This window comes from Prosopis cineraria, unplaced genomic scaffold, assembly GCF_029017545.1.
Source record: "Prosopis cineraria cultivar Desert tree isolate PC_DT_omini unplaced genomic scaffold, ASM2901754v1 PC1349, whole genome shotgun sequence".
NCBI lineage: Eukaryota > Viridiplantae > Streptophyta > Magnoliopsida > Fabales > Fabaceae > Prosopis > Prosopis cineraria.
In genome coordinates, this window is record NW_026556674.1 from 14,836 (window position 1) to 32,888 (window position 18,053).

Genomic DNA, 18,053 nt, shown 5'->3' on the forward strand with positions numbered 1-18,053 from the left:
CTCTGTTTTTCTGCACAGTCGGTGTTCCCTCTTCTTGTTGAGGTAGGTTCTTGCTTTCCCAATCATTAATCTTCATTTTGAATGTATGGGTTGTTGATTTTGATTTTCATACATAATAAATAATTTTTGTGTTATTTATTTTGATCTGCATTGTTGTTCTTCTCAGTGAGTGTTTGAAGTTTTGAGTTTTTGGGTACTTAATTATTGAATTAAGGGATCATCCAATTTTTTGTTGATATGAGGAGATTCATTAAGGATATGAAAATAGTATACCACCTAATTACCTTGTTTTTAATATTTTTGATATTTTAAATTGATATTTATATAGTGTTTGATGTGGTTTAATATGATTTTAATTAAAATTGAGTTTCTTATTAATGTTGTTATTATTGTTGTTGGATCATATATAGTCTCATTATGGATAACTTGATTTTTTTAAAGGCATAAAGACCTGGTAATACTCATTTTAAGCCGTTATATATACTATCAATTTTTTTAAAATTATTCTTGAATATAACTTTATGTGTTTGTTGTTGTGGATGTTGTTGTTGTTGTCATTTAGATTAATAGGAAGAGGGGATAAGGCCCGGAAACTCTCTTTTTTAAGTTGTTATGCTGTCGAAATTATTTCAATGGCTAGCATTAAAATATAATTATTAGTTTTAAACAAGATTAAAGAGGGAATGTGCAAACATGTGGTTAGTGACTTATTGACTAATTGATCTTTGTATCTAATTCTCCCACTATCTAGGAGTAGTCAAAGTCACTAATCATATTTTCCTCTTAATCTTTCTAGGAATTATGGATAAGGAATGGATGTCTGTCAATCGTCTATCCAAGGAATATTGGGATGGGGTGGCAAATTTTGTTAAGCTTGCAGTTAAGCATGCGGAGGATCCTACTAGGATTGTTTGCCCATGTTTAAAGTGTGGTCTTGTGAAGCGGGTTAGTCCAGATACTTGTGAAGAACACCTCGTGATTAATGGGATGGATCAAAGTTACAAGTGTTGGACAATGCATGGAGAGACAAGAGATGATATTGGTTGCAGCCAGAAGCATAGTGAAAGCTGTGCATCATCTCCTGATGATTTTGACACATGCACACTTGAGGAAGATTGTCTTGAACAGATGGCCAAAGCAGTTGAAGAGGACCTCGAGGATTATCCGAAATGTTTGAGAAGTTGAAAAGTGATGCGGAGACACCGTTGTATGCTGGTTGTAGTGCATCAAAGTTGTCAGCAGTGTTAAAATTGTACAACATGAAGGCAAAACATGGATGGAGTGATGCAAGCTTTACTGAGTTGCTTGGGTATTTGAAAGTAGAATTACTTCCTAAGGAAAATGAGCTTCCTTGTCGAACATATGACGCAAAACAAGTATTGCGATCAATTGGCATGAGTTATGAAAAGATACACTCGTGCCCTAATGATTGCCTTTTATTTCGAAATGAATATGCGTCGTTAACCGAGTGTCCGAAGTGTAATGCCTCACGCTACAAGCAGAACGGATCAAGTCCCGTGAAGGCACTATGGTATTTTCAATCGTGCCTAGATTTAGACGCATGTATAGCAGTGCAGAAATTGCAAAAAACTTAACATGGCATGCGGATGAAAGGATAAAAGATGGCATGCTTCGTCATCCTGCTGATTCTCCACAATGGAGAAAGATTGATTATGAGTACCCTGAATTTGGGGAAGAGAGTAGGAATCTACGCCTTGCATTGTCTACCGACGGGATGAATCCTCATGGGATTCAAAGTAGTAGCCACAGCACTTGGCCAGTCATTTTAGTGATTTATAACCTTCCTCCATGGCTTTGCATGAAGCGCAAGTATATGATGTTGTCCATGCTAATTGCGGGACCCAAGCAACCTGGGAATGACATAGACATATATTTGGCTCCTCTAATTGATGACTTGAAGATCATGTGGGAGTCAGGTATAGAGGTATATGATGGGTATAGAGAAGAAAGATTTAATTTAAGAGCTATGCTCTTCGGTACAATCAATGACTTTCCTGCTTATGGCAATCTGTCAGGGTATAGCATTAAAGGGCAACTTGGATGCCCTATTTGTGAAGAGGGAACACATTCTATAAGGCTTCAACATGGGATGAAGAATGTTTACCTCAGCCACCGTAGGTTTTTACACCAAGAACATCATTATCGGCGGTTGAGAAAAGCGTTCAATGGAAATCCAGAAGAAGGTAAGACACCTTTGCCGTTAACTGGTGATGAGTTGTTTGAGAAGATTAAGGATTTGGATATTGAATTTGGCAAACCATTTGCAAGGCACCTTGGGACAACCGGATGGAAGAAGAGATCTATTTTCTTTGAACTCCCTTATTGGACCACCTTGGATGTTCGGCATTTTCTTGATGTCATGCATATTGAAAAAAATGTCTGTGAGAGTCTTATTGGGACTTTACTCCAAGTGTCAGGAAAAACAAAAGATGGCATAAAAGCAAGGTTGGACATGGTCTCTTTAGGAATAAGAGAAGAATTAGCACCCCAAGATAAGGGGAACCGTACCTTTCTCCCTCCGGCAGCTTATACGCTATCTAAGAAAGAGAAAACTGCATTTTGTGAGTTCCTTAATGTAGTTAAAGTTCCTGAGGGTTACTCTTCAAATATAAAAAATATTGTATCAATGAAAGATTTGAAGTTGAAGGGCTTAAAGTCTCACGATTGCCATGTTTTAATGGAGGATTTCATTCCAGTTGCTATACGTGCAATTTTACCCCTTAAAGTACGAGGGACGATCACTAAGTTATGTTTGTTTTTTAAGTCCATTTGCAGTAAAGTGATTAACCCACATAAGTTGCCAAGGTTGCAAGCTCGAATTGTATTAACACTGTGTGAGCTTGAGATGTATTTTCCACCGGCATTCTTTGATATTATGATCCACCTAACTGTTCACTTGGTTAGGGAGGTTCAAATGTGCGGGCCTGCTTATTTAAGATGGATGTATCCTATTGAGCGCTATATGAAGATTTTGAAAGGCTATGTGAAAAATCAAAGTCGACCGGAGGGTTGTATTGTTGAACGGTATATTTGTGAAGAGGCTGTTGACTTTTGTACTGAGTACCTGAGTCATATTAGCTATGTTGGGCTTCCAAAGTCTCGACATATGGGTAGAATAAGTGGAGAAGGGATCATGGGAAACAAAGTCATTACTATGTCAAGTGTACAGTGGGAGCAAGCCCACTTATATGTGTTGCACAACACTGAAGAGGTTGAAGAGTATGTAGACAAGCATATGGCTGAACTTAGGAGGGACAATCTCAATAAATCAGAAATTTGGTATGCTAGGGAACACAACAAAACTTTTACAAGATGGTTTAAGGAGCACATTCTTCAAAAGTTAAATGTTGATTCCAATTCAGTTTCTAACAAATTGAGATGGTTAGCTAACGGTCCAAGCAGACAGGCCATTTCTTACACTGCTTACCTTGTCAACGGATACACATTTTATACAAGGGAGCAAGATGATAGGAGCACAATGCAAAATAGTGGTGTAACTCTTGTAGCTCATTCCATGCATATTTCCAGCACTAAGGATAAAAATCCTATCTATGCAAACATGTCATACTTTGGTGTAATTGAGCATATATGGGATTTAGATTACATATCCTTTCGAGTTCCAGTCTTTGGGTGCAAGTGGATTGATCGAAAAAATGGCTTGAAATTTGATTACCAATTTGGCTTTGTACAAGTCAATTTAAACAAGGAAGGGTATAAGGATGAGCCTTTTATTTTAGCGCAACAAGCCAAACAAGTGTTTTATGTCCCTGACCCTGCTAATAAGGGGTGGTCTATTCTTATGTTACATGAAAAAATAAATGAAAATGTAGCAATTGAAGATGACCCATTCGAAGGGACATCAAATCAAAGTAACGACACTGTTGATGAAGCTCTATACATGAGAAATGATCACAATGAAGGCATTTGGATTTCAAAGAGGGGTAAATTATTTCAGCATAAGAAGAAAATATTTCAAGGAGGGGGAAGTAAAAAACCCAAGTCAAGGAAACGAAAAAGAGCAACTTGAACATGTAACCTTTGAATTAATTATGCCATTTTTGTTTCATGTTTGAATTAATATAGTCGATTATATTTGAATTAATCATGGTTGATTAATTTTTTGAATTAATCATGGTTGATTAATTTTGAAATTTTATTGTGTTACAGGTAAATGGCTTCAGATTCTGAGTCCACTGAAATCCCTCCATCAGATCCCGCTACAACTTGTACTGATGCTCCGTTGTCACAAAAAAAATTGGAACAGGAATATTACAATATCCAGCGAGGCCTAACAATAATGGAAGAAGTCACAAAAACAAGAGCAGCAGGGAAAAAAATATCAGTGCAGTGGAACAAGAAAGGCCAAGCCATCAAATCTGCAAAGTTTATAAGTTATATTGGGGTTGTGGCAAAGACAACTGTACCTATCACGCAGAAATCTTGGCGCAAAGTTGATCAAGCCACGAAGGACATTGTTTGGGAGACTGTATCTGTAAGTTGCATTTGACTAAGTTATATTCTATTATAATATTATAAATTGATGCACCTAACATATTTATTTTATTTTACAGTCAGGATTTGAAATAGACGAGAGCAAGAAGGATTTTGTCCTTCAAAAGGCTGGGAGGGCATTACGGTCTTTCAGACATTTTATTACACAAAAATATTTGAAAGACCCTGATGCTGAATTTGTAGCCCAAGTTCCTCCCCTATTACAGCCTTTAGTAAAGCAAGAAGATTGGGATGCTTTTGTTGTCTCTCGGCGCGAGAAGGAATTTAAGGTATTTATGTTTCTAAAATTTAAATTTTAGTGCCTTTTATTGAATATATCTATGTGTACTAACAGGATATTTTTGTTATTGATTAAAGGAACTGAGCGCCCAAAATAAGAAGAGAGTGGCCAAGAATGAATACCCTTACAGAGCAGGGAGGTTAGGGTATGCAGGCGTGGAGCAGAAAGAAGTTGAGGCCGAGGGATCGGATGTTACTATATCCCGCCAAAGACTCTGGGCATTGGCACGAACAAATAAAGATGGAGTGATTGACAACCCTCGTGTGAAAGAGGTTGCTGAAAAAATTGTAAGTGTTATTCTTATCTATCAATTAATAAATGATTATTAAAAGGCATACTAATTAGCTCTACTTTTCACAGGATTCCCTCTCTCAAGAAGTATCACAGGGCAAGCTTCCTGAGCATGAGGATATCTTAGCTAGAGCGTTGGGGACCCCTGACCACCCTGGTCGTGTTAGGGGTGTTGGCTTCGGTGTCACAAAGAAGCAATACTTTGGCAAGATTAAGAAGCGAACATCGGCTTCTTCATCCGAGGTCCAAGAGTTGAGAGAAGAGCAAGCTGTTATGAAGCAACAGCTAGAAGCCCAAGCAAAGTTAATTGACATGCTATTGAAGGGCCAGATCCCTGGGAGGCTTTTGGGTGACGTTAGCCCCAGCGGAAAAGATAGCTGCACAGTCCCTTCAGACAAAATACCCGAGGTAATGCATTTTCTCTTTTAAATTTGCTCAACTAATTTTTTATCTAAACAACTAACATTCTTCATTTATTTAGGGCGAGAATGACTGCAACTGTTTAGCAGACAATCCGTCACGCAAAGTAGTTGCAACGGGACGCGTGTATAACATTGCCGGGGACACAATCCATAACCTTCCCCTCCCGCCCGATTGCATTAGGGTTTCCTTGCTTGTTGCAATCGACCCCAAGTATCCATTACCTTATCCTACCGATGAGATGCAGACGGTAGGAGATGCGTTGGGGAGCTTCGTTGCATGGCCCAGCCACCTTGTTATGGTTGGTACACCAAAGCCGCCAAAGGACCCCTTGCCACCAAAGAAAAAGGTATATATGATTTATATAATTATTTAAAATCTTTAATATATATATATATATATATGTCTAACTTTTTCATTGTATAGCCAAGGGGGAAAAGCAAATTGAAGGATAAGGTGTCGGGCCATACTAAAGAGTCAGTCACGGTTTTGCAACATGCAGTGCCTATGCCTGTTGTAGAAAACAAATTCCGTGACTCTCTTGAGACCTATGCTTCGGCTACGAGGATGATTCGTCAAGAGCCGATAGGGGATATCATTAATTTTGACGATGGGCTATTTGGTAGAGCATCATTTGAAGTCGTTCGGGATGAAATTTTGAATGAAATCCTCAAGCACGATATGGCGAGCACTAGTTTGATGACTTTCTACATGAGGTAATTCTTCAACATTTATTAGTTAATTTCTTGAATTATTTATGTGTGTGAGTATGCAAGCATATTAACTTGTATATTTTTTCACCCAAGTCACCTTTATACCTCATTCGTGGTTCCTGGTGGCCTCGAGTCAAAGATCAAGCTGGTTAATCCTCATGATGTCTCTCCCCACAATAATATTACAAAGGAAGCCCTTGAAAATCAAGCAAGAATGCTTTCGGATCAATTTCGAGAAAGGGGAGCAGCGAAGGATACTTTATTTCTCGCTCCTTACTGCCAAGGGTGAGTTGTTAATATTTGTTACGAGTAAATATTTTTTTTATATTTATTTGTTTGGTAACATGTGCTGTTTCTTGTTAGGGGACACTGGATGCTTATTGTGGTTAATCCCGTTGCTCCAAAAATATGGTATCTCGATCCCCTTAATGGAGAGCCAAGCAACAGGGAAGATATGGTGGTACTTTTTAATGAGTAAGTTAGATTTTTTTACTTGTTATTTCTTTTTAATTTTAGTTTTCATTCATATATATTTCTCACATTCATTCCATAATTCCTTCTTAGAGCTGTGGTGTTGTATCGCACTGCGACCGACATGACTGTGTCCCCTAAGATGAGGGCATTCGAATCTTCAGAGAAATGGGTCACTGTTAAGGTATTCATTTAATTGGTCAAGTTTTTAATCAAGAAATTGTCTCATTATATTTTGCAATTTCATTGATATGTGTTTTTTTATAGTGTCCATTCCAGCCAGATCAGAGCAATGACTGTGGTTATTGCTTGATGAAGTTCATGAAGGACATTATCACTCATGCCCCTACCACATTATCTAACAAGGTATATATATAAAATTTAATTACACTTCAATTATAAATTTTAAACAATTTTAATTAGCTACCTATTAACTTGAAATTGTTGTAACTATTTGCTTACAGTACTTCGAGGACGTCTATTGCGTTCGTTATACGACTGCACATGTAGAAGAGGTCCTTGAAGAGGTGGCCCAATGTGTTTTCAATATGTGGGTAGCAACAGTAGTTAGGCCGGTACAATAGTTAGTTACATTTATATACACATTTTTGGGCCAATTTTTATGGGATAGGCCACTTAATTTTGAAACATTAGTTTGCAAATAAGTTTAGATTTTAAGGTTAAATGTATAGGAATTTTTATGTTAATTAGATAGGAGATACTATTACAAACATTCATTATATTGCATTATTTTCGTTGCTGGCTGGCTGTTTTTTATCTTTATCTGTATCTTTATGCAGGGGGCTGCTTTAAAAGCAGCTACCATAAAAAAAAATTATGTCATTAATACTTGACGGTTATTTCAAAATAACCGTCAAGTATCAAAATACTTGACGCTTATAAGGAAACAAGCGTCAAGTATTTGTAAATACTTGACGGTTATAAGGAAACAAGCGTCAAGTATTTGTAAATACTTGACGCTTGTTTGAAACAAACGTCAAGTATTTATGCTGGGAAGTGCATATTTACTTCATATACTTGACGGTTGTTTTTAAATAACCGTCAAGTATAAGATTAAATACTTGACAGTTTTTAACCGTCAAGTATTATTTCTTTAATATATGTCGCACCCTTACTTGACGGTTAAAAACCGTCAATATTGGAAAAATAAGCATCAAGTATGGGTATTTTCTGTGGTAGTGGGAATAAGAAAGTGCATATGTGGTACAAGGTGTCAATTGATGTGGTATAAAATGGCTCTTTTTTCTTTCAAAAAATTAGGTTTACCACAAAAAGCTCGATCACTAATAATTTTTTGTGGCTTTGGATTTTTCTCATTGTCAAAAGTTTTTTTTTTATAGTGGTAGGAGTGTAAATATGTGTAGGTGTCAGGTGTGAATATTATGGGTAATTGGTCCATGCCAAAGAAAAAAATATATCAGAGATAGTTACATAATTAAAAGGGAATCAAACTCATTAAGACTAGATAAATATTTTAATTTCATGTATCTGAATATAATAAAAAATAAACTAATAATATTATAATTATTTATTACATTTAAAATTAATAATTATAATAGCCATTGACTCTTGACCATAGATGATCGTTTTAATATAATTTTAATTAATTTTATATTTATGTAATTCATAATCACTTTAATATCATGAATTTAATTGTTCAAAATTAAAAATATCACAGTAACAATGAACAAAGCATACATATTTTCCTCCTCATTGTATTTTATTATCATGTTTTACATTCGTTTATCTCTAGGGCAAATCTAAAAGTATCACTCTTTGTCCTTTAAATAAATAATAAAAAAAGAAATCACATTATCTTTTCAGTCAAAAATAACTTTTTGTTGTAATGCAGAAAATTAATTGCTCTTCTCACCAACCTCCACTGGTTTTCTAGGGGAATCGGAAACCTGAGGGCGAGGACGGAAACGCGCGAAGATAAAAATATCGTTTTGAACACACAATTAAAAAGTGCATTAACTAAAATGGACAAACACATTAACACAATTACTAAATTATGCGAGTAGGTTTAAAAAATGCATCAACTAAATTACAAATACAATTAACTAATTAATGCATTAACTAACTAAAATATTAATTGTTATATAAATATCATTATAAACTAGATTAAACCCTGCGGGAGTAGGTTTAAAAAATGCATTAACTAAATTACAAGCACAATTTCTGTTTTTGTGTTCAGATTATGGAATCTTAAATAAATATTATTTTTAAAATTTTATATTTTTTTAAAAAAATAAAATTGTATAGTATATTTAATGAATTTTACTATACATGTTTTTGTTTAAAAATATTTTATAAATTGAGATTGATGCAGCTTACCAAAAATTGATTTATGTATAGAAGATATAAAAGATTGTCAAGGAACACATATCTATCATTCCAAGCAAAGCTTTCGTGTCACTTTCTTAAATAATAGAATAAACATAAATATGTAATTTAATTAGAAAGCAGGAAGATCAGTGTATCTCGTTAGGACGTAGGAGTATCTAGGAAAAGGAAAAAAGGATTTCAAAATGAAAAAGGAAAAAGGAAATGAAATTAAAGGATCCAGAAGGCATGCGACCGTGTCGCCCAATAACTAAAAACTATATCATGCCTGAATCTAACTGAGGTTCACAGTGGTGAAGAAACTGGATCGAAAAAAAAAAACAAAGAAATTTTAGTATTTGGATAATGATGCATTTTATTTTTGGAATATTTTTTAAGGAGAATTTAAAACATTAAATTATTACTTAAAACAATTTTGCCTTTGCCATCAAATTCTCAACATTAATAATTAAAAAATGCTAACTGAGATTCCAACATTGATCATTAAAAAATTTCATGACAAAGATAAAAATATTCTATTTTAATTACTTTAAAAATAAAATTATTTTAATTAATAATTTAAAATGTTGAATGTTTCTTAAAAAATATTTTTGAAATATAAACATACCTTTAGCGTTGATTATTTTATCTTGTCCAAATAGGCACTTGGAAAGGTCTTTTTTTCACTAGTGGGGAAAGGGAAAAAAAAAGGAAATTATAGAAGTCAAGTTTTCTTAATTGATCACATAAAGCAGAGAAGTTCGAAGCTCGGGCAGCATAGCCTTTGACTACTAATAAATACAAAATAATGAGGATTGGCCTTATACGACTCCATGGATATTAAATTATTAATCAATCATCTTATACCCTGCCGTTAGATGTCCTTAATAGATATCCAAACATGAACTTAATTAGTTTATCTGATATTAAAACTGTTTAATTATTTTACATGTTGAATATTTTTTCCACTATTTTCTTTTTTATTAGTGTAAATTTTCCTACATGTTGAATATTTTTCCAATATTTTCTTTTTTATTAGTGTAAATTTTCCTACATGTTGAATATTTTTCCAATATTTTCTTTTTTTATTAGTGTAAATTTTCCTACATGTTGAATATTTCTCCAATATTTTCTTTTTTTATTCGTGTAAATTTCTTTAATTATTGTCAATCATTACTATAAGCCATCTAATCATCGGCTACTCTCGCTGTTAATTGTTTTTAAATTGTAAAATAATAAAAAATAACGAGGTTGGTGAAATGTTGGTAAAAAGGGACCCATTCGGAGGGAGTGCTATACAAGTACGACTGGCTAGCATCTGCATGATGACATGCCATGTGCGCGCGGGCATATACATATACATATATATATATACATACATACATACATACATACATACATATATATATATATATATGAGGTAAAGGTGTAAATTTGATTCTAAATTATTTTTTCAAGAGCATCTGATAGTCTAAATTATCAAATAATATAAAATAAATTATAAACTTTTAAAAATAAAGCATCCAATAGCACACCATTAATTTCAGCTAACGAACGTTATATGAGACTCATAATGACGCGTGACACGACACGTCAACATGGTAAATGTGTAAATTTAACCATGAACTATTTTTTGAAGAGCATTGGGTAGCCTCTACTATAAGAGATGGATCATTCAACACCTTCCCCTCAATTTTGACCAAATATCATTCATTTTTATACTTATGAGGCCTATAAAGCATTAATCTCTCCATCTTCTTGCTTTCGTTCTCAATCTCAACTTGAGAAGAAGAGGTTCAAAGAGTTTTTATCTAAAGATATTTACGAAAATGACACTAACAAAGTAGAAAAAATAATTCATGATTAAATTAAGCTCGAATCAAGCTTTTCACATGCATAGTAAAATCAAGCTTCTACTTTATTAATATCATCCTTGTGAATGTCTTCAGATAAGAACTCATTGAACCTCTTCTTCTGGAGCTTATATTGAGAACAAATGCAAGAAGATTGAAAAGATTAATGCTTTGTGGACTTCATAAGTATGAAAATAAACAATATTTGGTCAAAATTGAGAGGAGTTTATTGGATGATCCATTTTTTATAATAGAAGCTACCAACGCTCCTTGAAAAATAATTCGCGGCTAAATTTGCACCTTTACCATACTAACATGTCATGCTCGTGTCGTACTATGTGTCATTGTGAGTCCCACATATGTTTATTAGCTGAAATTAACGGCGGGCTACTGGATACTCCATTTTTGAAAATTCGTGATTGATTTGCATCGTCTGATAGTTTAAGCTACTAAATGCTCCTGGAAAAATAATTTTGTGGCTAAATTGCTAGTTTACCCTAATACATACCTTCAATTTTTTTTATAAACTATTTTTATCAATTTTATCAATATCAATATAAAAAAAATAAAAAAATAAAAGTATATAAATTTTTAAATATATCTCAATATAACAAATTTAAAAAGTGATGTATCATGTTATTTTTTTTATAAAAATAATTTAAAAATAATTTTTAAATATTATTTAAAAAGTTACACCATGACTCAAAAATGAGATCAAATAAATCTTTTAAATACATCTTAAAAATAAGACCGGAAGGATTAGCTTTTAATCGTCAAGTTGATCCCAAGGAGAACCCAAACACAATCTTATTTACAAGATAAATTTTAATATTTACTCTCCACTATTCTTATTATATATCGGACACTTTTTTAAAGCATATTTTTTTTTTTATCCTTATTATATTACACCTTATGAAATATTAATTATATTTTTTTAATATTATTCCTATTTAAATTCATTAAATGAGAAAAAAATATAATGTAAAATTAAAACCGTTTCATTTTAATAAACTATAAAAATTATAAAATTATTTATTTTTAGATAAAGTTATTAATTTAATATCACTCTTTGATATGGTGACATAAGTGAAGAGGTCTTATAATAGAAATCGTAATAAATGTACTTCCTTTGATTTAAAATATAAGTAATTTTTTTTTAAAAAATTCATACTAATAAAGTTACATTCTCATAAAAATACATAAGATTCAGTCCTATTTGTAGACATTTTCTAAAATAATTTTTGATCCAAATATAAAATATTTTATAATAATTAAATCATTTTTTTCAATTTTATTCTTTTTGATACATGAAAGTATTTAATATAATTATACTATGATTTAAAATTAAGGATAAAAATAAAAATTCATATTATTTTTTTATGATATCAAGAAAAAAATAATTTTTTTAGATGTGTGAAATCATTAAAAATATCTTATAATAACGACTGGAGGAAGTATATTGCTTTCTCTTTTTACTCCTAGTTTCAATTACTAATGCATTTCATTGATGATGATATCTCTGCACAATGATCTAGTTTAAAAAATACAAAAGGTAAAATAGAGAATTTTGTTTTACATGTTTTGTATTGTTTATATTTTAAATTAAGATAGTTAAAAGAAAAATATTTATATTTTAAATTGAGGGAGTATATAATAAATAACATGGGACTTGTGGGTGATTAATTTTTAATTACCCGCCCCTGTTATACTTGGCTCGTCATCATTGTTAAGATCGACATGAATCACATCTTCCATCAATAACGGGGAACGAATACTTGGAAAATTTGCGCCTGATCCATCAGCTTCCTGTTGGAAAAAACATTCCTGTGTCTCCACAACTGTATCAAAAAGTAAATCCTAGGAATGGGCTTCGTAGACGACTCTTCTTTTCAAACAACGTTCATAAGCAACTATTGTTTTATTTATACATCAATTTAATATTTTACTTGGATCAGAAAAATCTTAAGATAAAGTTGGAAATGGTAGATTTGGATTTGACCAAAAAAATGGTTGATTTGGACTTAAGTTTTAGATTTAAAATTTTATATTTCAAATTATGTGTATTTAAATTCATATATTTAAAATTCTGTTTTATATTATTAGTTTAAAAAAAAATTTAAATGAAAAAAAGAACTGAGTTGCATTTTAAAATAAAAATAAAAAATTGAAAGTGATGAGTTGAATTACCTCTATTTTTTCAATCCATAAGAGACTAAAATAGGAGATAAAAAAAGATACAAGAGTTATAGATTAAGTATCAATAATAAAAACATGAAGAGAGAATGAAAGATTTAAAATGATATGAATTTTAAATGATTAGGGTATTATATAAGAAATTAATATATTACAAAGGAAAAATAGAAATGAGACTTAGCCATAATTGTTTTTAATGCAAATGAGGGATTTAATCAAAATCTCCATTGATTCATAAACACACCAAAATTATACTAATTAACCCTCATTAGAAATTGAATAAGTTTTTAAATTTGATCACTTATTAAATACACATGCTTCAATAACATTTTCTCTCACAAAAAATAATAATTAAAATTATTTTTGAGAGTTTTTTCTTTATTTTCTTCCCATCCAAACTAATGATTAATGAGATAAAAATAAGAAACTTGTGACAAAAAGTTAAAGGCAGTCTTATAAAGACTCAAAAACCATTCCTTCTTAAAACTTGTGTTTGAGACCAAAAATACAATTTTGGCCAAAGAAAAAAAACAGAAGACTACGCATATAAATTAAAAAAGAGAAAACTTCAAATAAAGATTAAGGATGTGACATAATTGCCAGTAAGTCCAAAAAATTTTAAAATTTCAGTTCAATTTAAGGAATATTTAAATGTAAAAAGATCAAATTATTTCATTTGTTATTCAAAATTACTAATTGTTAATTTTCTTACTCACTTGTTAATTTATCAATATCACTTGTAAATTACATCCATCCTTTTTTAGACAAGTAGTAATATTATTTGTTAATTTTCTCACTTTACTTGCTAATTTACTAACATCAATGGTAAATTACAAAAATTGTTAGTAATTTACAATTGATGTTAGTAAATTAACAAATAAAGTTAGCAATTTAATAACTAATATTGCTGTTGTAATTAAATAATTGATCTCATTTTTTATATAATTATTGATATGTTAACTCATGTAATTTTAAACTTATTAGTAAATTAATAGTGAAATAACAAAATTAACAACTAGTGATTCTACATAATAAGTGAAGAGCACTTTAGTCTTTTTATGGTTAAAATTATTCTCACTTTTATTTTTCGGATTGAAATAAAAATTTTAAAATTTTTAAACCCACTAATGATTATAGTGCATCTCTGTTCTTTATTTCAAATTCTCCCAATAAAGAATTGATTTGTCCACATGAATTTCAAACATTAATTTAGTCGTAATAGTTTGATTACTAATGAAACCTATTGGGCCAACTAAACCCACTGAGCGAGACACATGGAAAGATGCAACTTACTATAAGGGTAGACCCAATTATAATAGATGCAGTCCAGACTCAGTGTCATTGCCCAGTACTAATAGATGAAGGATCCTGGTTCCTGATCAATGATTTAAAATCGATATAAAAAAAATGATTTAAAAATCGGATTGGGCGTCGAACTGGAAATGTCAATAAATCTAATTTTATTGTCTTACCAGTTAATCATTTACAAATATAATTTTCAACATCTTCCTAAAAAAAATAATATAAAATTATATTATATATATGTGAATGATTTAAAAATAAAATTGACTTTTAGTATGGTTTAATTTTCTTTTTAATTTTTAGTCCTTTACATTTTATTTAAACTCGTCCAATTTTTTAAAAATTGTTACAATTTTTTAATTTAATTATATTTTTTAGATTAGTAAAAACTTAACTTCAATTCAACTCGATTCAACTTTTAAAATGATTTTTTTTTAGTTTAAATTAAGTCATTAGTAATTTTGGTCAACAATGCAACTGGTCTGACCCTCTTCTCAAAACAATGTTCTTAATAGACAAAATAGAGTTTAACTGTCCGCTCCAGTCTCCACAAATCCCAAAAGGTTGGATCAAATTTTTTTTTTTTTACCAACAAAAGGTTAGATCAATTAAGGAAGAAGAATAATGATATGAAGTCATTCTCCTATTGTATGCTAATAAACAATTTTTTTTTAATTGATAGAGAGAGAGAGAGAGAGAGAGAGAGAGAGACGGAGAGAGAGAGAGGATTATTAGTTCCCCCATCAGGCCCAGAATTCCAAAGATTTCTACATATTGGAGGTACAGAGTGAACAATGACAATTGTTCGCCTACTCCATGAGCATTCTTGCAATCGGCCACTTTAATGCTTTCCCCATAAGCATGAAAAATCTGAACATCCCAGTCAAAAAAAAATGACCTCTCTGGTTTGCTCCAGCAATTCTCTCTGCGTGCTGCCAATTCTTGCATCTCTCATCAATATGTTGATGGCCTCCAGAGAATCAGACAGAAGTTGAGCTTTCGAACATCCAATCATTTTGCAGACCTCTAATCCAGTTTTAATTGTTGTAATTTCAACATTGACAACTTTCATTAGACCTGTTTCTTTCTGAAATCCTTTGACCCACATACCATTTGAGTTAATAATAACTCCTGGGCATGCAGCTTGTTGCCCATTGCTTATGGAAGCATCTACATCAATACTAATAAATATGTGAGGAAGTCGAGTAGCAAAGGTTTAGGTGAGAGAGTACGATACAATTGCGTAAATTAATACCAATATAATATATACTATTACTGTGCTGTTGTAATAAGCATGGAGTTTCACACACGAGTGTGTGTATTAAATTTTATAATTTGTTTTCTTCGTAAATTGATGAGAGTAGTCATAATTATTTTCAATCCTGATAGTGCATTTGGATGCTGGAAATTTAGATTTAAACTAAATTCTTCATTTAGATATATAAATTTTTTTTGAATTTAATTCAAATCTAAATTCATGTTTTATTATAGGGTTGAAGGACATTTTTGCCCTCAACCATTAGCTCAGGAATATTTGGTATCTCAAATTTTCATGCAATGCAATTTTCTCTTTGAATATTTGAAAATGGTGCATTGAGTATTTTGTTATTAAAAAAAGTTAATTTAACTATTAGTTAACTTAAAAACTGTAGAAAATGACAACTAAAATTATAAAAAAAGACCAATAAATTATACTAATACCTCATTTAAGGGCAATTTTGCCCCTCAACTATTTACTCAGGAGCATACAGTATTTCAAACTTTTATATGGTGCAATTTTTCATTGAACATTTGGAAAACAGTATATTGAGCATCTTGACAGTTTAAAAGTTAACTTTGATCATTAATTGATTTAAAAATTACAAAAAAAATCTCAAAAATCACATAAAAAAATCCCATAAAATTACACATAAGTACCTCATAAAAAAATTAATATCAATTAAGTATCCTAAATTATATATAAATAGTAGGATACTAAATGTTATTTTTTATTCATGTAAAAGGCCAATTTATTATTTTACAATAAAGGAAAATAACAGAGCTTGACCAAACCTAAAAGAAAAAAAAAAGGGAAAAAACAGGGCCCTCCCATACGCAGATGAAAGAAATGAAACCTATTGGGCCGACTAAACCCACTGATCAACATACATGGACAGATGCAATGCACAATCAGGGCAGGCCCAATTATAACAGATGCAATCATAATCAGTGTCCCCACGCATTGCCCGGTGCTAATAGATGGGGGATCCTGATTCCTGATCAATGATTTAAAATTCTATAGGAAAAAAATAATTTTAAAATCGGACTGGGTGTTAAACTGAAAATGTTAATAAATCTAATTTTTATGGTCTAACTAGTTAATCATTTGCACATAAAATTGTTAACATCATTTTTTAAAAATGATGTAAAATCATATTATCAAGTGAATGGTCTAAAAATAAAATTGACTTTCAAATTTTTAGCCTTGTTAAATTGACCTGTCAATAGCTAAAATAACTTGCCTACTTTGTGAAAAAACATATTATCCCATTCAGTGAGTATGAAGAGTTGCATTGGCAGCATACAAAATGAAGTTTTACAAGATGCTGATGAGAAATTATGAATTACGCTTGGCATATATGGCTGCGACAATTTGCTGTATCACCTTCGGTCTATACATGGAGGAGTTGCATGTGAATGATGACCAAGCCCATAGAAGTATATTTGAGGGTGTGAAGAAGCAAGGATCTTATTTCTGTTTGTTTTAAGAAAGAATGGAAAGGGCTGCAATTTTAGCATATTGAGACTAACATTCAACCACTCGATCTGATTTATGCTGTTATGTGCCATGTTTGAAGCTCAATAAGAAAATTACCTGTTTGATGCCGCGCATGAGATAGGCCAAGACTCATGAAGTACGAGTTGGGCAAGAAAGTGCTGGAAAAGCAATTGATTTCATTAAGATATTGATGATTGCATCGTTTCCTATTATTATGTGCATGTGCTGATGTGCATCAAATTTAAATGGTTTGTTTATATCTTTTCATGGTACCAATAGCATGGACGCATTGAAAGTGTTGGTCTTTCTTCTGCAATTTTTATAAAAAAGCTAATTAATTGCTTATGTGCCATGTGTAACCTCCTTTGGTCCAGAAGCTTTCTTTCTTAATTTGCCTCAACCTTTGATGTATCTAGGAATTGGTGTTTTGCACGTGATTTTTTCAATCTTGGAATAATTTAAAATTCTATTTAACTTTTCAATGATTTTTAGAATATATACGAAAGAAATTGTGGACTTTAAGCATGAAACTAGCCCACTTACATTCTCTGTCAGGAACGTTTACAGGTAAAAGGCAATTTAAGAATTAAAATGAAGAATCGCCCAAACTTTTAAATGTTACTGTGATAACTAAGGATTATTAATAAACAATATGAGCTCAGTTGTTCAATTCTCCTTACTGTAATTTTGCAGGGCAGTAATTGATATATATAGTCTTTGTCATAATTAGGCATGAGAAAATTCTTGTCTCAGTCTTTGAAATCAATGTCTAGCTACAATTATAAGCACTTGGTATTTCTTTCATTGGGTAAAATAGAATGACGTTGACATTTGACTTGAATTTCACACTGATGTGCGCCATTTCTGTCTTTTGAAGGTGATGACAAGCTGTT

General features: G+C 31.7%; 2 protein-coding genes across 2 annotated transcripts; both read left to right on the forward strand.

Annotated features, from left to right (window-relative positions):
* The first annotated feature begins 3,862 nt into the window (after window positions 1–3,862).
* Window positions 3,863–6,044, forward strand: LOC129299919 (uncharacterized). The gene is made up of 6 exons (XM_054938403.1): window positions 3,863–4,513; window positions 4,593–4,802; window positions 4,891–5,100; window positions 5,174–5,512; window positions 5,586–5,873; window positions 6,027–6,044. The coding sequence occupies exons 1-6, from the start codon at window positions 4,193–4,195 to the stop codon at window positions 6,042–6,044; spliced, it is 1,386 nt and encodes a 461-aa protein (XP_054794378.1). The 5' UTR covers window positions 3,863–4,192.
* A 2-nt stretch (window positions 6,045–6,046) lies between these two features.
* Window positions 6,047–7,455, forward strand: LOC129299917 (uncharacterized). Its single transcript, XM_054938401.1, has 6 exons — window positions 6,047–6,240; window positions 6,331–6,522; window positions 6,601–6,711; window positions 6,802–6,892; window positions 6,976–7,074; window positions 7,173–7,455. The coding sequence occupies exons 1-6, from the start codon at window positions 6,092–6,094 to the stop codon at window positions 7,290–7,292; spliced, it is 762 nt and encodes a 253-aa protein (XP_054794376.1). The 5' UTR covers window positions 6,047–6,091; the 3' UTR covers window positions 7,293–7,455.
* The last annotated feature ends 10,598 nt before the right edge of the window (window positions 7,456–18,053 follow it).

Coding starts and splice junctions, on each gene's coding strand:
- LOC129299919 (XM_054938403.1), top strand. CDS start 4,193: ATGGCTTCAGATTCTGAGTCCACTGAAATCCCTCCATCAGATCCCGCT. Junction 4,514..4,592: donor TTGTTTGGGAGACTGTATCT/GTAAGTTGCATT, acceptor TTTATTTTACAG/TCAGGATTTGAAATAGACGA. Junction 5,101..5,173: donor AAGAGGTTGCTGAAAAAATT/GTAAGTGTTATT, acceptor TACTTTTCACAG/GATTCCCTCTCTCAAGAAGT.
- LOC129299917 (XM_054938401.1), top strand. CDS start 6,092: ATGATTCGTCAAGAGCCGATAGGGGATATCATTAATTTTGACGATGGG. Junction 6,523..6,600: donor CTCGCTCCTTACTGCCAAGG/GTGAGTTGTTAA, acceptor GTTTCTTGTTAG/GGGACACTGGATGCTTATTG. Junction 6,712..6,801: donor ATGGTGGTACTTTTTAATGA/GTAAGTTAGATT, acceptor ATTCCTTCTTAG/AGCTGTGGTGTTGTATCGCA.